The sequence below is a fragment of the Calliphora vicina genome, chromosome 1 (assembly GCF_958450345.1).
Source record: "Calliphora vicina chromosome 1, idCalVici1.1, whole genome shotgun sequence".
NCBI lineage: Eukaryota > Metazoa > Arthropoda > Insecta > Diptera > Calliphoridae > Calliphora > Calliphora vicina.
Genome location: NC_088780.1, coordinates 3,846,572 through 3,865,097, shown reverse-complemented (window position 1 = coordinate 3,865,097; position 18,526 = coordinate 3,846,572). Strand labels below are relative to the sequence as shown.

The 18,526-nt window shown below is 30.6% G+C and overlaps 1 protein-coding gene across 1 annotated transcript; it reads right to left on the bottom strand.

Annotated features, from left to right (window-relative positions):
- Positions 1 to 5,853: 5,853 nt before the first annotated feature.
- Positions 5,854 to 17,890, bottom strand: ppk15 (pickpocket 15). The gene is made up of 8 exons (XM_065498491.1): positions 17,887 to 17,890; positions 10,888 to 10,990; positions 10,577 to 10,801; positions 7,166 to 7,328; positions 6,966 to 7,102; positions 6,820 to 6,904; positions 6,297 to 6,760; positions 5,854 to 6,148 (listed from the first exon to the last, which is right to left on the bottom strand). Exons 1-8 carry the CDS (start codon positions 17,888 to 17,890, stop codon positions 5,854 to 5,856), a joined length of 1,476 nt encoding a protein of 491 aa, XP_065354563.1.
- Between the last annotated feature and the right edge of the window lie 636 nt (positions 17,891 to 18,526).

Below are 18,526 nucleotides of genomic sequence, written 5' to 3'. Positions count from 1 at the left end.
CATTTCATTGCAAGAGGAGCTGAAAATAACAAAAATTATTACAAACCTCTAACGAAAGATAAATATTTTAGAAGAAAGCAAGACAATTACGTAAAGATATTCTCTAACGACCATTGAACCGGTGGCATGAGGTTTAGATATGATGCAATTTTTATTTTATTTCTGCTAATAACTTCAAAAAGCAAATCAACTATATGTTAAAAGTAGCTACTAAACAGAGTATTCGATACCAAGTATCAAGCCTGGGGAAAACTTAATAATATTTTTCCGATAAAATACTTAACTACACGCAGAGAAAAAATATAGTTGTACATGGTTACTGTAGCCATTTCAACATTTTTGCCAGATTTCTTACAATAATAACCATAATATTGTAAAGTTACAATTCCTATGATTGTAGCAATCATATATATGATTGTGTATAAGTATATGTTTGTGGCAACCATTTTTATGATGAAGAATTTGCCATATTATGTTGTTCTCGGCTTATTCATGAACATGATTACCATAAGCATATACAATCATTTATATAATTGTGATAATCATGTGGATGGCAAATTTACCATATTATGGTTACCACCATCATAAAAATAATTACATTGATCATAATATTGTTAAACAAATTGTAAAAATGATCAAATGGTTACAGTAAACATGTACAATAATATTTTTTTTCTGGGTGTACTCCCTGCAAAACCTTTGATTCTGCAGTTTTCGTTAACCGATTACTTTTATGTCTAACATTACTTGGTTTACTCGATTACCCATTACTTTATATACACAAACTACCTTCGCATAACAAAATCCACTTTTATGAGCATCAAAAGAAATTAACATAAATAATTAATGGCTGGCAAGACTTTAGACACTCGGCAGATTACAGTTGGATGGCTTGAATCGAAAGCAATATTGAATTAAAAATCCAACTTACTGCAGCAGACTTTTTTCTGCAGCCTCTCACCCTTTCACCCCTTCCAACACCATTCAATTTCTTGATGTGGCATCAACACAAATACAACAACCAGGACATCAAAAGATAAAAATGAAAATGTTAAAAGAACAAACTTTAGTGGCTTTTCAAAGGAACAATGAAATGGCGGTGCCAACAAGAGAAAATAAAAACATCAAATGACCTGTGCATTTGTGAACAGCCCACAAAATAAAAACTAAATCTTTTGGCAAGACATTGAGCTCATTAAATATTTAAACAAATTAGCAATGGGTTTGGAAACTAATGGCCAAAGTAGACTAATGGTCAAGAGAATTTATAGAGCAGATAGATAGGACATGGTGGCATTAACACGTATTCTCATAGCCTAAACTTTAGTTGAATTTGTCATTAAATTTCGATTTAAAGTAATTGATTGGTTGTACACTTTTACAATGATTTAGTAAACAATGGAAACAGTAAATCCACTATGTCAGCTATAATTTAGTACTTTTAACCTTACAAATGCAACAATTACGTTTAGTGTCAGTATTATTTCTGAATCAGCATGATTCTACAAATCAATTTTGTATGGAAAAAATAAATGATCATCCTCCTTACGTTTTAACCACTATTAACTAACTTACACACCACAATAATGTTTTAGTTAATTTGAATATGAACAGGCAAGAGAGCTATATTCGGCTGTGCCGAATCTTATATACCCTTCACCAAATTATAGTTCAAAATAAAAATTTTAATTTTTTTTTTTTGTAAAAATTTTTTTTTCGATTTTTTTTTTTAAATTTAAAAAAAAAAAATTTTTTGACCTAAAAATTTTTATGTAAACAAAAATTTTTGTCGTTTTTTCATTTTTTGTAAAATTTTTTTTTTTCGAATTTTTTTTTTTTTAATTTTTTTTTTAAATTTTGCGAAAAAAACTCTTGGTGAAAAAAAAAATTCGGGTTAAAAAATATTTTTTCCGATTTTGACACATTGTAGGTCCAACTTACTATATAGGTCTCATATACGTCGTTGGAAAGATCTTTGAACTATCTATCATTAGATATCCATATTGTCTATATCTTGACTAATCAAGATATAGGTCAAAAATCGAGGTTGTCCTGGTTTTCCTTATACCTCAGCCATTTGTGGATCGATTTTCTCGATTTTAAATGGGAACCGAGCCGGAAGAATTACGGAGATATTGATGTATGAATCGTGTATGTAAGTTATTTGAGGGCTTCGGAAAGTTGATTTCAACAGACAGACAGACGCATCGACAGACGAACATGGGTTAATCGATTCCGCTATCTATAAGGTTCCAGGACTTTATAGGGTCGGAAAATTTTATTGTGGAAATTACAAACGGAATGGCAAGCTAATATATACCCTTCTCACGAAGGTGATGGGTATAAAAATCAATTTTGGGATGAAAATATAAGTGTTCACAGATTGCCGTCTTAAAAATGCGAGATTTTTTCAAATGTTTAGCTTTTATTTTGCAACATTTGTACAATATAAATTTATTCAAAGTATTAGTTATGACCTTTTCCCATCTTCCTGGCAACATATGGATTCCGAGCCAAAAGAACTCTTCATCATTTGAGGCCAAGAACGAATCAAGCCAATTTCGGATACTCTGTTCCAAAGTTAAGCGTATCCCAGAGAAAGCTTTCTACATTGATCGAAACAAATAGTAGTCGGTCGGAACACGGTCTAGACCTCTTCATTATCAATAGTTTTTAATAGGTATTTAAAAATTTCGGCCACTGTTGTCATGATGGAATATTACGGTTTCATGTCTGGCCGCATATTCTGGGCGTTTTCGTCCAATGCCGAAATACCTTATCGCTCGGCTTCAATTTGATATGGTTCCCAATATCCTTGCTTTTGGATGAATCCAGGTGTTTGCAAATTTTTTGAAATTGATGACTGAGTAGCTCCCAATAATTTTGCAAGCTGTTGTTGAGTTTGACAACAACCTTCATGGAGTAATGTGTTCAGTTCTTGATCTTCACACTATTTTGGCTGGCCTGGACAATCTACTACTGAACTACTACTGAACCGAACAAACTGATGAAACATATTCACAATAAGCTAGCGGCACTTTTCTTCAAATTAACCCATTTCGCTCCGCTGCACAGTGTGGTAGATCGCAAATCTAACTTGACAAATTAATAAATCACGTTGGGTTCACTTCTCACTTATGAATCATATAAAAAATTAGTTCAAATAAACGATTATAAAACGATTATAAACGATTATAAAAAAACATTTTTTTTCGCGATGTATTTTGGGAGTTTTTACCCATTCTTCAAAAATTTTCTTTCGTGAAAAAGTAGAAGTCATACTGGAAAAGTGAAAAAATTTATGGCGGTCGCAAGAATGCGCAAGATGTTTTTGATTTACCTTGAAGTGAACACTTGAAAGATTAACTCAAATATAGTTTTACACCGGAACTATCCGGAATAAACCGCTTTAACTCTACTTGAAAAAAGGAAATATTTTATATTTTCTTTGTGTAGGTCATACTGGAAAAGTGAAAAAAAATGTATGGCGGTCGCAGAAATGCGCAAGATGTTTTTGATTTACCTTAAAGTGAACACTTGACAGATTAACCCAAATATAGTTTTACAGCGGAACTATGCGGAATAAACAGCTTTAACTCTACTTGAAAAAAGGAAATATTTAATTTTTTTCCAATTTCTGATCTTCTCACAAAAATTAGTTTTTTAATAGTTACAATGGAAATAATTAAATGAAAATTGTTGCATATTTCCTTGAAATAGAGAAATTATGAAAATAAAATCACCGTAGCCTTTTTAATCATAAACCAAAGTCACACAAAAAATACTCTTCTCTTTGAAATCTTAATGTACCTGTTGACAACAACTGACTTTAAAGCTTAGTTTTTCCTAATCGGAGCTAAAAACCAAAAAAACAAAATATGAATTACAGTTCCCTATTGTATTGAGAAACTCATTAAATGATCAGAAGGAATGTTGCCAGACATTTATTTTTTAATTTTGTCCAGCTAGATTTGTGATTTACCACAGTGTGCGCTGTTCGATTTTTCGAACAGTAAAAATAAAATTTAAAAAAAAATTTTTATATGTGAAAAAGGTGGAATTTCTGAAAAATTTTGGTATGAATGTTAAGTCTCATCTTCTAGCTAATAAAAAAAACTATATACCGACGTGACCATTACCCTCCCCCTCATTGCTAGGGGCAAATTTCGTCAATTACATTAAATAAAAAAAAGTGTCTAAACATTTTTTAAAATAATTTTTAAAAATAGTAAACAAAATAAAATTAAAATAATAAACATGAGGAATTATTGCCAACATATGTAACTGTTTCATAAAACATAAAAACCATGATTTACATGCAAATGCGGGACATCACATATGTTTAAACTTAACTGTTCGAAATTTTGAACTGGCTTTTCTGGGAAAACGAAAAATCGGAAAAATTTGTTTGACCAGATATTTGCAATCAGGAGGTTATAATTACCCTAAAAAAGTTATTTTTTTTTTTTAAATAAATAATAATTGTATCTAGGAGCGAAATGGGTTGAAGAATTAAAGCAAAACTTACCACACATACAACTTTGTTGGTATAAAATTCGACATTTTCAAAGTAAACAAAATGTTGTTGTTTACACTATAATGTTCAATAACTAAGTGAGATGAAGATATTAAAAACAAAAACCGCGTTGAAAAAATACGCCATCCCGCATTTTTAAGTCATACACTCATTGAAAGGCCGAATTGGAACTTTCTATTATATTTCGGGCCTAAATCCGAAGAATATGACAGAAGAGGCAGCATTTCGTAGCCTAATTTATGGATTTTTGTCATCAAAACTGCCCATGTGTGAGCCGATTGTGAGCAAACGCAACAGCCATCTTGCGGAAAGCTTTATCATACCCAAGTGATCATTGAAAATCCATTGAGCCATGTGAGATGCCTATGGCTTCCACAATCTCTCGCAATCTCCCATCGTTCAAGACCATATCGTAATTTGTTTCAATTGTTTCAGCTGTAGAGACCTAAACTGGGCTTATAGAACGTTCGGTATCTTCCATGCTTGTACAGCTACACCGAAATTAACCCACTTTTTACCATTGAAATAAATGGTGCAGATTAACATAGACAGTTTTTTCAACAAAAAATAAGGCTTAATGAACAGAAGAAATTCACTTTTTTCCAATTTCTTCTCAAGTTAATTACTAAATAACTATAAACCCAGAAATTTCGGAAGAGTTTGACTTTTTGTTGTACTTTTGATGTGGTGCAAAAAAATCCTTTTCTGAAGAAGCTGAAACGAATTGTTCTAGAAAAACAAGGAGACACAAATATTCCTATATTTGTTGTTGTTACTTTATATCATAACCTATTGGGAATTATCATACGAAAAAATGTCAAAGTTTTAACCAAATACGTTTGTTGTTTAAAACTTTAAACTCCAACTCCAGCAAAATGTCCAGCGCCTAATAAATTTGTTTGGGTTTTGTGTTCCTTTAGCAATTGACACAGATTTCATTTTATGGTGCAGTACTTTAATTTTAAAATTTTATTAAATGTTCTTCGTATAAATATTTGATAATTTCAACAGTTTGTCGTAAAAGTAAACGACAGGTAGTTTAGCACAAAATGTAATGTGACTGTGTCTGTGTGTTGCGGGGGTAAATAACAAGAAAGAAATGGCGGTGAAGGGTTTTCTGTTTTAAGTGTCAATAAAGATTAAAATGGGGAGAAAAAAGCTTTATATATTGCTTCACTAAAAGCTTTTTCTGCACGTTTATAGCATTTAAACATTTTAATAAATAAAATCAGCAACTCCCTTGTATGTAGGTACTGGCTTTTCTACTCCCTAGAAATGTTTTGTTACCAGCTTTTCATTTGTTGCTTTTTTATATTTTAATAACGTTGTTGTTGCCTTGTTCTGTTGTATAGCTGTTGCTGCTGCAATTGCTGCTTTTGTTGTTGTCGTTTTTGGCGTTTTTCCATTTTATAATTATTCCATAATCTTAAGGTAAAATAATATAAAAATTCAATGCCACTTAAAATACTGGCACCCAAAAACAAACCCAATATGCCACCAATGGTCACCACCACATCCAAACGTGTGCGCAAAGCCTGACGTCTATAACGTTCGGTAGCAAATTCTGGCATCGTTACAGAGATGGTTAGATAAGGATTAGATGCATTAATTCTAAATTCAACAAAAAAAGAAACAAGAAAGGGTAGAGATTAAACATATAAATAATACAATATAAAATTGCATAAGAGCAGGTTATCGTACAATTTTATGTTAATTAGAGAAAGTTTCATAATTAAGCTCAAGAGCAGGGAAAACTTACTTTAGCTGATAATCGAATACCACCTTAAAATCACTTTCCGTGCAGGAAGGCAAACACTCACAGGTGTATTTGCTCTTGGCCCAGGGTAGTAAATTTCTGCCATCCGGTCTTACTAAAATCAGTTTTTCCAAACACAGAAAACCCTCCAAATCACAATCTTTATAGTTTGAATTCAGCTCTGGCATCACAGAGAACACCGAACAATTGCATTCTTTCATTTGATAAACTCTTAGGCAATCAACGAAACAGGTGCTAAAACTATAGGCCCGATAGGAGGTATCAGGCAATAGTTCATCGGGAAAACGACATTGACGAAAGGCCGGAGCAATATCTCGTACGTCGGGATCATTTATCATGGATTGCATGAAGATTTGAAAGGTCTTGTCTTGGCCGGGTTTATTGGCCTCGATTTTATTGCCCGGCAAAGCATCATGAGGCACATCTTCCTCATTCATAATGGAAACCTTTAAATTAAATTGATAAACTAAAGTATTTTGGAAATACATAATAAAAGTTGTAATACCTGTGTTGGCATTTTAGTAACAATTTTTAATTTCGCTGTATCTGTCATGGGATCTATTTCACTATTAAACCAAGTTGGGCTGCCTCTGCAAAATTTAATTTCTTAGAAAACTGTTTTTTGTTTAAATTTATTTTATATTTATTAACCTTTTGTTGTTCAACAAAGAATTCAGCATAAAACAATTGCCATGCGGTGTCACCAAGGGCAGAAAGTGCTTGCAACAGTCAAAGGGTTTCAGAGAAAATTCACAAGATTCAAAAAAGTCACTGCAATTGGTTTTAAACTGTTTCAAAGGACATTTGTTTTAATTAACAACTATTTCAAGAGCATTTTTTTTAATACATACTCTGTGATATAAACCCCGTAAATTATCGCTGGGACACTCTGTACAACATTTGACTTTGCACCAGGATTTTATGTTGCCCTCCCGATAAATATATGGATAAACCAGGAAGCTTATGAAATTTTCAATCTCATAACTATAGTCCTTGGCATCGGGGCCATCTAATCTGCGAAGTAAAGAAATTTTGGTAGTGAATAGAATTTTTAACTGAAAATAAACACAAAGGAGGAAATGTTTTTAAAAAGAGTTAAAAATTAAAATACAAATAGCTTTTTGTTCTCTTACTGAATTGTGTCGTTTGTAACTTTTCTAAATATTTCATTTAATTAAATAGTATTTGGTAATCAATCAATAAAAGTTAGAAAATACAAGAATTCGAATAAATTATCACGATTAAAATATGTTTATTTTTTTAAAAAAAACGTTATTTCACAAAAAGCTGTTTTTGTTAAAAAAAATCTTCAAAAGAAAAAACCAAGACAACCTCGGTTTTTTAAATATTTATGATCTTTATCTGGATTATTAAGTTATTAATATAAACATTACAGATATCTAATGATACATATTTCAAAGACCTTTGCAACGGCGTAAATAAGACCATAGTAAGTCGGATCTACAATGGATCAAAACCATCAAACATACGTTTTAACTCGATTTTTTTGTCATACAATTTTCAGTAATAAATTTCAAAAAATTGTTTTTTTTTGGCCCTAAAATTTTTTCACTTATAAATAAAAAAATTTTGGAAACAATATTTTTTTTAAATTTAGTTTACCTTTAAAATTTTTATAATATAAAAGAATAATTTGGTGAGTTTTTAAAAAATCTTTTGTTGATTAAAAAATTTATTGTCTCACAAAAATATCTTTTTTAGAACAAGCTTTTAAAGAAGTTATATGTCTCATATGTGTTCGGGTCAATAATTCCGTGACTTTTTTAATTTCCCACCTCTTAGCATCTGTTGAGTTGTTAGTTGACTACTGCCTAAATTGGAACAAGCTGTGTCATATAGTTTGTGATTGAAAGCCATTGATAACATGATGTTGAGTAGATAAATTTTGTAAAATAAAATAAAATAAAATATGGAAAATTGCAACTATGTATATAAGGCTATAGTAAGTTGGATGGGTCAAAATCGGGAAAAATATTTTATAACCCAATTTTTTTTTTCACCAAAACATTTTTTTTCAATATGTTTAAAAATTAAAAAAAAATTTGGAAACAAATTTTTTAAAATAAATTAAAAAACAATTTCGAAAATAAAAAAGAAATTACGTAGAAATGTTTAAACATTTTATTTCAAATTATAATTTGGTGAAGGGTATATAAGATTCAGCACAGCCAATTATAGCTCTCTTACTTGTTTTTTTATAGTGCACTATAGTTCAAAGTATCACTTTTTCCGTGCGAAATTCAAATTTCGAAGTTGTTACTTAATTAATTTTTTATTAAAACTCCAATGCAATCAAATTCGCAATTGGTTTTTGTAAAATACAAAATACTTCTTCACAGCACTCCTTCAAAGTCAAAGTTTCGATAAATTTTTAAAAACTTGTGAATAGAATCAATATCAATAAGTACAATATTGTAACTTTTAACCGTTAATTGTGGAAAGTGTGTAAATAATTTAAATAATTTTTTTTTTAAATGGAAAACAACGAGACTTCTAAGTATTTAATTTCTCATTCCCAAATATTTGGAAAATATTTCCCTTTATATTAAAAATTACAATTTTTAAACATAACCTTAAAGTAATTTCTTTTAATTAAAAAACTTTAAATTTATAGAAGCTTTTAAAAAAATTTTAACTTTAAATAAAAAGAAATAAATATATTGAAATATTGTGAATTCATTTCACTTTATTTCATACTGCGCATTTTTGCGCTTTCTGAGTAATTTAATTTTTTCTAGGTTACTGTGCTATAAAACAATGAACTTTTTTAAATTTGGCTAAAAGAACGCCCAAAATACATAAAGTATTATGCTATTATTAAATATACTGTGAAAAAAGTTAGTGCTCCTGTTATTCCTAAGGGTTGTAAGAAATTATTGGATGAAAAAGTCCGCCATTTTGTCTACAATTATTTAAAAGTAAAATGTCAAAAATGCGGAAGAAAGGAAGATAATTTTCGAATTGAAAACACTATATGGCTTAATGGTGGTATATGCTTTCAGATTTGTATCTTTGGTTACCAATGACATCCACAGTACAGAAGGTATTAATACATTCGAAGCAGATGATAGAAAACACAGACGAAGAAATAGCATCGTTTTAAAAATTGAACATACCCAAGGTGTCCTACTATGGGGGCCCCTGGCCGCACCCCTGGTCGGCCCATGCGGTCAAAATTCAAAACTTAAACTCGACAACACTTCTTCTTTGCGCATGTCAAATTTCATTCAAATCTAACTAAGGACTAAGGATTTAGAAATTACAGATTTATTTCCCTCTTTTTTTACTATACCACAGTGCGAAATTTTATCTGATACTTCAGTTAATATTTTGAATCAAATTTGTTTACAAAATGAATTACTGATTCAACTAATTTGACTGAAAACTAATATGAAATACATTTTTTCTAATCAAAAGCAATGAATTTACTTTATTTTACTCCTGATGGGTTAATGGTCGACAAAGGGTTATTTTTTTCTTAAATTTGTTGAAAATATAAGTATTTCTACCTGTGGTTCAATTTTGGTATCAAACAGTAGAATACTTTAATAATAATTAATTTCGCACGGAAAAAGTGATACTTTGAACTATAGTGTAGTGGGTCAAAGTTATAATATTTTTATCGAAAAAAAATCGATAAATAAATAAACCTAAGTGGTTTTTTGTAGATCTTCTCATTCACTATTTATATTTTAAATTTCAGCTCATTTGGATCATAAATGTATTTTCGCCGATTTTTTTTCAAAAATGTGTGACCCAAGGTGGCGTGTAATTTTGCAAATTATCTTGGGTGACCCCCTCTGAAACATTTTCGTAGAATATTTTAATTGTTAAATGTCCTTTTTGAAAGGACTTTTTTTGATTTTCTCGAAAAAGTGTCAAATTGATCCTTTAAGAGAGGAGCTAGATGGTTATTATCTTTCACAAAAATGATCGCCATAAAATTTCACAATACAACTCTAACTATAAGAATTCTCTCAGACATTAACTAACAACATTTGTTTCATTTAGTTTTATACTTCCTTCGATAAAAAAATTAAATTAGGGTCGCTATTCTGTTCCGATCAAAAAGTCTTAATCTGTTGGACAGTGTTATTTATTTAGGTAATTGCAGTTATTTCGATAACGGTAGCTTACCCATAACAGCCAATCTAAATTTTTCTTTAATTTTGGAAGTAGAATCTTACATCTTTACTTGTGTTTAAAATACATAATTGTCAAAAATTAAAAATCAAACTTACTCCTCCACAAAATCTATCAAATTCGGCAATGCCTCATATTTATTGTACATATCACAGGCTGCTATAGTGGGAAACACGACTTTTTGGGTCGAGGGCAGACTCTCATAGACAATACTGACAGCACGACTATTAAAATCTCGCTGATACTGACTGATCAAAACATACGAACCAAAAGCCGATATGACCACACAAATAAACCAAAATATACGCTCAATAAAGTGGAGGCTACAAAGAGAAAGAATTACAAATTAAATTTTACCAACATAAATTATTCATGTTTTACATGAAAGTACTAATAACTATGTACTTACTTTGTGTTGGCAATATAACTGAAACCGGCCAAAGTACAATTAGCACAATAATCCTTTAAGTAGGCAACATATTTATTTTCTTGCTTCATAATGCTGCTGGTTGCTGGAAAATTAAATACGAACAGGACAGTTAAATATTAAACGTGCACAATTATACTATAAGTAAGTAAATACTTAAATACTTAATTGTATATGAGTATGCTTTAAAAAGGCTTTTAAATAAGTATTTACTTTAGTGCAGGTGTCATAATATAATTACACATAGTTTTGTTTTTACTCTTAATTTAATTTTATAGACAAACACACATTCTCTCAAACAAGGACTCAACTCATTCACTCTTATACTTACATACATACATACAAATATATTTTTACACGTCTCCATAAACTTTTGATAAAACAATTAGCATGTTTACTTTAATGTTAGTGTGTGTTTATGTGCAACATTATGTGGAGTTTGGATGCTAAATTCTCAGTGTTTATGAGCTTAATTACTCACAATGTCTGAAATTGTTTACTTCCCTTTGGTATGTGCTGATGTTGTTGTTTTTGTTATACTTACTCTTAGATGGCAAAAGTTACTAGTTACATATTTCTAAAAATACTTACTCGAGCCACAAAAAAGCACAACAAATTATGAAACTCTCTCCTGTAGAGTTTGAAAAGAATAACAATTAACTAATGACTTGATGCCGTTTTTTTCATTTTTTTTTCTGTTTTATTTATTTTATTACTGTTTTTGACAAAGTTACCACATTGCAAACACTCACATACACTTAGTTATATTATTGGTTGGGAGAGGAAGTAATGTCGTTTCATTTAACACAGACTGAAAAGGATTTTTGGGAAAATTCGCAAAGTGTGCAATATTCACTTTAAACATGCTTGTGCTGAAATGATAATATTGTTAGGCTAAATCATATTATAGTTATGTTACAACCATAATACGAAAAAAAACATATATTTCCATGACGATATGGTTGAGTTGGAATCATAATATGTTTGTGCTCAATCATATAATGGTTGTGCTACAACGATAACATAATTATAATATAACTACAATATGATATTACATGATCATACTCACATTACAAGAGGGGATATTGTATGGGAACTTGGGACAAATGTTGCACGATTTTCGCTAAAGTATAATGAACATATTTATGACTGCCAAAACATTACTACTCAATTTTCTGTATATAAAACAAAAAACTAAAATTTTGTGAAATGAGCGAATTCACTTTATTGTGAATAAATTCAAAAATAATCCATCGATTTTTATGACCGATATCTTATTTTGTTCCTATTACACACGGCTTTGCGATAAAGTAATAAATCTAAACAATTTCAGCCGTCTTCGATTTTTCATGATTTTTTTTAACAACAAAATTTGTTATTTTCACATAAAAAATATATTTTTTTTCTTCAATTTGTTATTATAACTCCGAAACCACTGTGCCGATTGAAACACAATATATATGTGAAAATTTTTACACAGTATGGGGAAAATGTTTTCAAAATTCAATTAATCGGAAGAAGAACATTAATCAATTTTATGTATACCAAAAAAAAAAAAAAAAAAATTTTGCAAATGAGCGAATTCACTTAATTGTGAATAAATTCGAAAAGAATAAATTGATATTTATGATCGATATCTTATTTTGTTCCTATTACATGTGGCTTTGCGATAAAGCAATAAATCTAAACAATTTCTGCCGTTTTCGATTTTTCATGATTTTTTTTAAAACAAAAAAATTTGCTATTTTCACGTAAAAAATATATTTTTAGCTTCAATTTGTTATTATAACTCTGCAACTACTGAGCCGATTGAAACGTAATATATATGTGAAAATTTTAACACAGTATGGGGAAAATATTTTCAAAATTCAATTAATCGGAAGAAGAACATTAACTACTCAATTTTATGTATATAAAACAAAAAACTAAAATTTTGTGAAAATGAGCGAATTCACTTAATTGTAAATAAATTCGAAAAGAATAAATTGATATTTATGATCGATATCTCATTTTGTTCCTATTACATGTGGCTTTGCGATAAAGCAATAAATCTAAACAATTTCTGCCATTTTCGATTTTTCATGATTTTTTTTCAACAAAAAAAATTTTTATTTTCACATAAAAAATATATTTTTTTTCTTCAACTTGTTATTATAACTCCGAAACTACTGACCCGATTGAAACGCAATATGTATATATATGAAAATTTGTACATAGCATGGGGAAAATGATTTCAAAATTCAATCAATCGAAAGAAGAACATTAACTACTCAATTTTATGTATATAAAACAAAAATATAAAATTTTGTGAAAATGAGCGAATTCACTTAATTTGAATAAATTAGAAAAGAATAAATTGATATTTATGATCGATATCTTATTTTGTTCCTATTACATGTGTCTTTGCGATAAAGTGATAAATCTAAACAATTTCTGCCATTTTTGATTTTTCATGATTTTTTTAAAACAAAAAAAATTTTTATTTTCACATAAAAAATATATTTTTTTTCTTCAATTTGTTATTATAACTCCGAAAATTTGTACATAGCATGGGGAAAATATTTTCAAAATTCAATTAATCGGAAGAAGAACATTAACTAATCAATTTTGTATACCAAAAAAAAAACTAAAATTTTGTGAAAATGAGCGAATTCACTTAATTGTGAATAAATTCGAAAAGAATAAATTGATATTTATGATCGATATCTCATTTTGTTCCTATTACATGTGGCTTTGCGATAAAGCAATAAATCTAAACAATTTCTGCCGTTTTCGATTTTTCATGATTCATGACAAAAAAATTTGCTATTTTCACATAAAAAATATATTTTTAGCTTCAATTTGTTATTATAACTCTGAAACTACTGAGCCGATTGAAATATAATATATAAATGGATTTCAGGCTGTGTAAATCTCAATTTTTCTAAGTTTACTTTAACAATATCGGATTAATCCATTTTGAGTTATCATTAATTATGTGAAGAAACGTCTAACAAAATTTATAATTTTACTTTTTTTTTGCAATTTTTTGTACTTATGCATCAAATCTTTATAATGGTTTTTCAAGCCTTTTTTGCTGTTGACCTATGTAATAACACGGATCGCTTATGTTCACCACAACTATGTTATGTTTTGAATTCTGCAGTTTTGAAAAAAATTAAAATACAATTTTTCCTTAACCCAATAATTTAACAACTAGGGGAAAGTCAAAGAAACTTTATACTTCATTCTTTTGCGAATCAAATAAAATTCTTACTAATTGCTTTCTAATTACCAGTTATAATTTTGACTTCTTCTCTAATTAGGAAAATGTTAACAATAATTTCAATGTTTCTTTGTGACCTGGAAAAAATGGAAAATCTATTAGAACTTTATGATTAACTCATTGGTGATGGTAATATCCTTTATTGCTATAGAAATGCAAATTATAGCTGCATGAAAATAATCATGAGGTTTATTTCTTCTGCCTTTCCTGTACTAATGAATATACCCTGTAGCACTAGGCAGCCAAATTTTACATCCAATAAATACAAAAGAGAAAGAAGTATAATTTGCTGCAGAGTGGAGTAGTCCATCATTGTAAAAGTAGCTTTAACCCTCGGAGGTATAGGGATTATTTAGCGTTAAACGGTATAACCAGGTCTGTGCAGACCTATATGGGATTTGTATGGAAATACAAAGTCAGGTATCCTATTTGGAACCACAATGCTGTACATGCATTATTAATGTGTGAAACCCCTTACATTATACATAGAAAAGAGCTACCGTATGTATAGTTTCCTTTTTTTATGACGTTTGAACCAAAACATTGGAAAATCTGGATTAAGCCGAACCCGGATCCACAGTCGGTTTGATTTTTTGCTCATTGTGATTGGAGAATGTTGCTCCAGGAAGTCATGAAAGGATTTGTCTCTAACACTTTTATATGCAAAAGGTCTGCACAGACCTGGTTATACCTCCAAGGGTTAATGTTGGACATTGTATGATTTAAGCGTTATGTTCAGTTATATCTGTTAATTTTTGTGAAATTTTAAAATTTTTTTATATTTTCAAGACTTTTTATTTTTGGAGCGAAAAGGGTGTGGAGACAAAAAGTCTATGATTTGATAAACACTTGCAATGCACAATAACTGTGATAAATTTCTTTAAAATCGGAGTAGCGAAATCCGAATGCTGTTTGCTGTGGGTTATTTAAACCATTCAACCACCGAATGCTGTTTTACAGGTGTCCTTTCCTTTATTGGTCAAACACTTAGCGATTTAGAAGCAAAAGAGTAATGCAGAGGTAACTATTTCATGCACTTGCATAACTGTCTAAGTAGCGAAATAGCCAGCGCAATGTTAACAAATGCAACCCTTTAAAACTGCAGGGTATGTTCAAACAAATGCATATTTGTATGTCAGGGTGTGCAATTATTACTTTGCCATATTCGAGGATACAGAATGAAACCAAAGAGTGTGAGTGAGGGAGAGTGAGTGAAATAAATGCAACAACACAATTTAATGCAATTATGCAATTAAATCTAGAGAAACAACTTGCAACTAAACAATACATCAAGCAGCTTGTTTTCATTTTATGTGCGTGAGTATGTATTTTTACATTCATTCACACATGCACTTGTACAACTTCAAATTGTTACTGGTGCTTGATGTACTAGCATATACATATTTACACTATTGTAGCGTTGTAAGTTTGTTTAAAAGGAGGATGCATTGGGAATTTATCAAAAAGTCGAAGAGGATAAGAGGATTAGTTAAAATTAACCGTTTATCTTAAATAACCATTAAATTGATAACACAAGTTTCCAAAAAAAATATGTTTTTTTCAAGTAATGATTCGGTGCAAAAATGATTTTCTTTTATGGCGTTCAGGCATAACTTCGGGCATGCAAAATCTTCTTTCAAAGTCTCTCTGCTTCGATTCGTATGGTATCCAGTTTTCCTGCTTTTGGATGAATCCAGCTGCTCGCAAATGTTTTGAAAATGCTGCTTGACTAGCTCCCAATGATTTTGCAAACTCTTGTTGAGTTTGACAACAATCTTCATGTATTAATGCCTCTAATTCTTGGTCTTCAAACTTTTTTGGCTGGCCACCACTTCTGAACCGAACAAATCATCTCTCGCACGTTGAAACCTATGGAACACTTCTATAAGCGGCACTTTTTTATACCCTACACCACCATAGTGGGGAGGGTATAATGCATTTGCGCTGATGTTTGTAACGCCCAAAAATATTAGTCTAACACCTTAAAGTATACCGATCGACTTAGAATCACTTGCTGAGTCGATTAAACGATGTCCGTACGTCCGTCCGTCCGTCCGTCCGTCCGTCTGACTGTCCATCTAAAACTTGTGCGCAGAGTACAGATCGCAATTTTGAAGATATTTCGATCAACTTTAGTACATATTCTTTTTTCGGCTCAAGGACCAAGCCTATTGAAACTGGCTGAAATCGGTCCATTATTTCACCAAGCCCCCATATAAATGTCCTTCCGAAATTGGACTTTATCGGTCAGAAATGTTTAATTTATATAGGTATCGCCACAATTTTCGCTCCAAATAAGTTTTATATATACAAAATTCATGTCATCAAATTTTGTTACGGTCGGTCCATAATTAGTCGTAGCTCCCATATAGACCCGCTTCCGAAAATCACTTTAACGTGTATAAATCGCTTAAACATTTTGGTATACACACAAAATTCAACATGGTTAACTTTAATATAGACATAAATCACACGACCTAATTTCATGATGATCGCTCTATAATTGGTCATAGATCCCATATAAGGCCCACTTCCGAAAATCACTCAAAAATATAAATTATTGAAATTTTAAAAGAAATTTTTTTTGCTCTTTTACTTAGTGTAGGGTATTATATGGTCGGGCTTGACCGACCATACTTTCTTACTTGTTTTTAAATTAAAGAAGTTAAGCATAACTTCCCGCATATGACTCAGGCTTTGTTGGCAAAAATAACTATTGTGAGTAAAATGGGTGATATTTACAAAAACCGTTGGATAACTGAAGATCGCTGTAGATACCAGAGCCTTTTAGGTTCTCAATCCTTTAAATCCTTTGCAGTTCAATAATTTCTTGAAATCACCCACGTATGTGGCTAATATTTCTATTAAAACGTTATTATTTGTTACTCTGTGTGTAAAACATGTACAACCACTCGAAAACAATTAGAAACTAATTGAAAAATGCATTTTTTGTTGACATTACTCGCACTTAGTGTAGTACTCAGGGTGCAAACACAGGGAGAAATTGTTACGAATAACGTATAAAAGTGTTTGCATGTTTAAATTTAATGGTGCATAAGCAGGTGTGTGTTAAACGAGTATGTGTATCTTATAAGCTCATTAAAACATTTTACATTTAGACAATCAACAACAACAACTACACAATATTATCAACGTCATCATCATCCATCGCTGCAGCGAATAACTAACTAATTCATGCATGCATGATGCATTAAATCACACACAGCCAGCCAGCCAGTCGTTTGTTTGTTAATGTAATAGTTATGTTCAATTCTCTCGCTGGTAAGTAGTAGTTTCTGTGTGTTTAAGGTTGCATATGCATTTGAAATTAATAATAAATATTTTTCCATTAGATTTGTGTGCAAGTGTGCAAAATGTTCATAAAATTGTTAAGCGATTCAGAGTAAATTCGAATGTCATTAGCAAAGGGTGCCAAATTTAACTGGAAAACAGCAAATGTTAATTGCTAAATACCTAAAGGTAAATATGTTTTCATTCTGTTACATATTACATATGTTTGCAGCTGAATTTTAAATAATAAATCGTAAATCCCTGTCATAAACATATTCAATTTGCAGCTGCTCTTCATTAGCATATAACCACTAATAAACCCTACAAAATCCACTGGATTAACAGCGCTAACCTTTTTACACCTCAATCACAAATTTAATGATTCATCATAAAACATTTTGTTGAGATTTTCGAACAAAACTTACTCATTTTACCGGGTTATATGTGAAGTTGTCACATAAAAACCCCACCGACCTCAACCATGACAGTGGTTTTAATTTTGGAACACTATTTTTTGGTATCTGTAGCTGCTGCAACTAAATGGAAATAAATTTAACATTATGGACCTTTGGAGGAAGCTGACATATGTCTTTAATAAGAATGTGCCATCATCATGAAGGAAAAATAAGCAGCTTCAGCAGCAGCACACAAATGTTAACAAAACACAGACTAATCTCATAAATAATATTTGTTTGTGTCTTTCTTCTAGATCATTCTCATATTTTTATTTGGTAAAATAAAACAACATTCAAGGAAGGGGAAATGTGTATGTGCGTGTGCGTGTTCGTGAATTTGAAACTAACACAGGAAACATAGTTACAGAATTTGAAACGAAATCATAATAAAATAAAGGATGAAAGCCCCAGAAATGATAATCTCTTAGTAGTTACAACAAACAAACAAACATTGTCAACAATATTACATGCACACACCCATGCACACACACAGTATACATATGTATTCACTCTCTCAAATCCATTGAAAATAACAAGCAGCGTAAGAAGCTTCGTGCAATAGTATTAAAGCAAACAGTGCACTGTGGGCCTGCTTTTATTTATAACAATA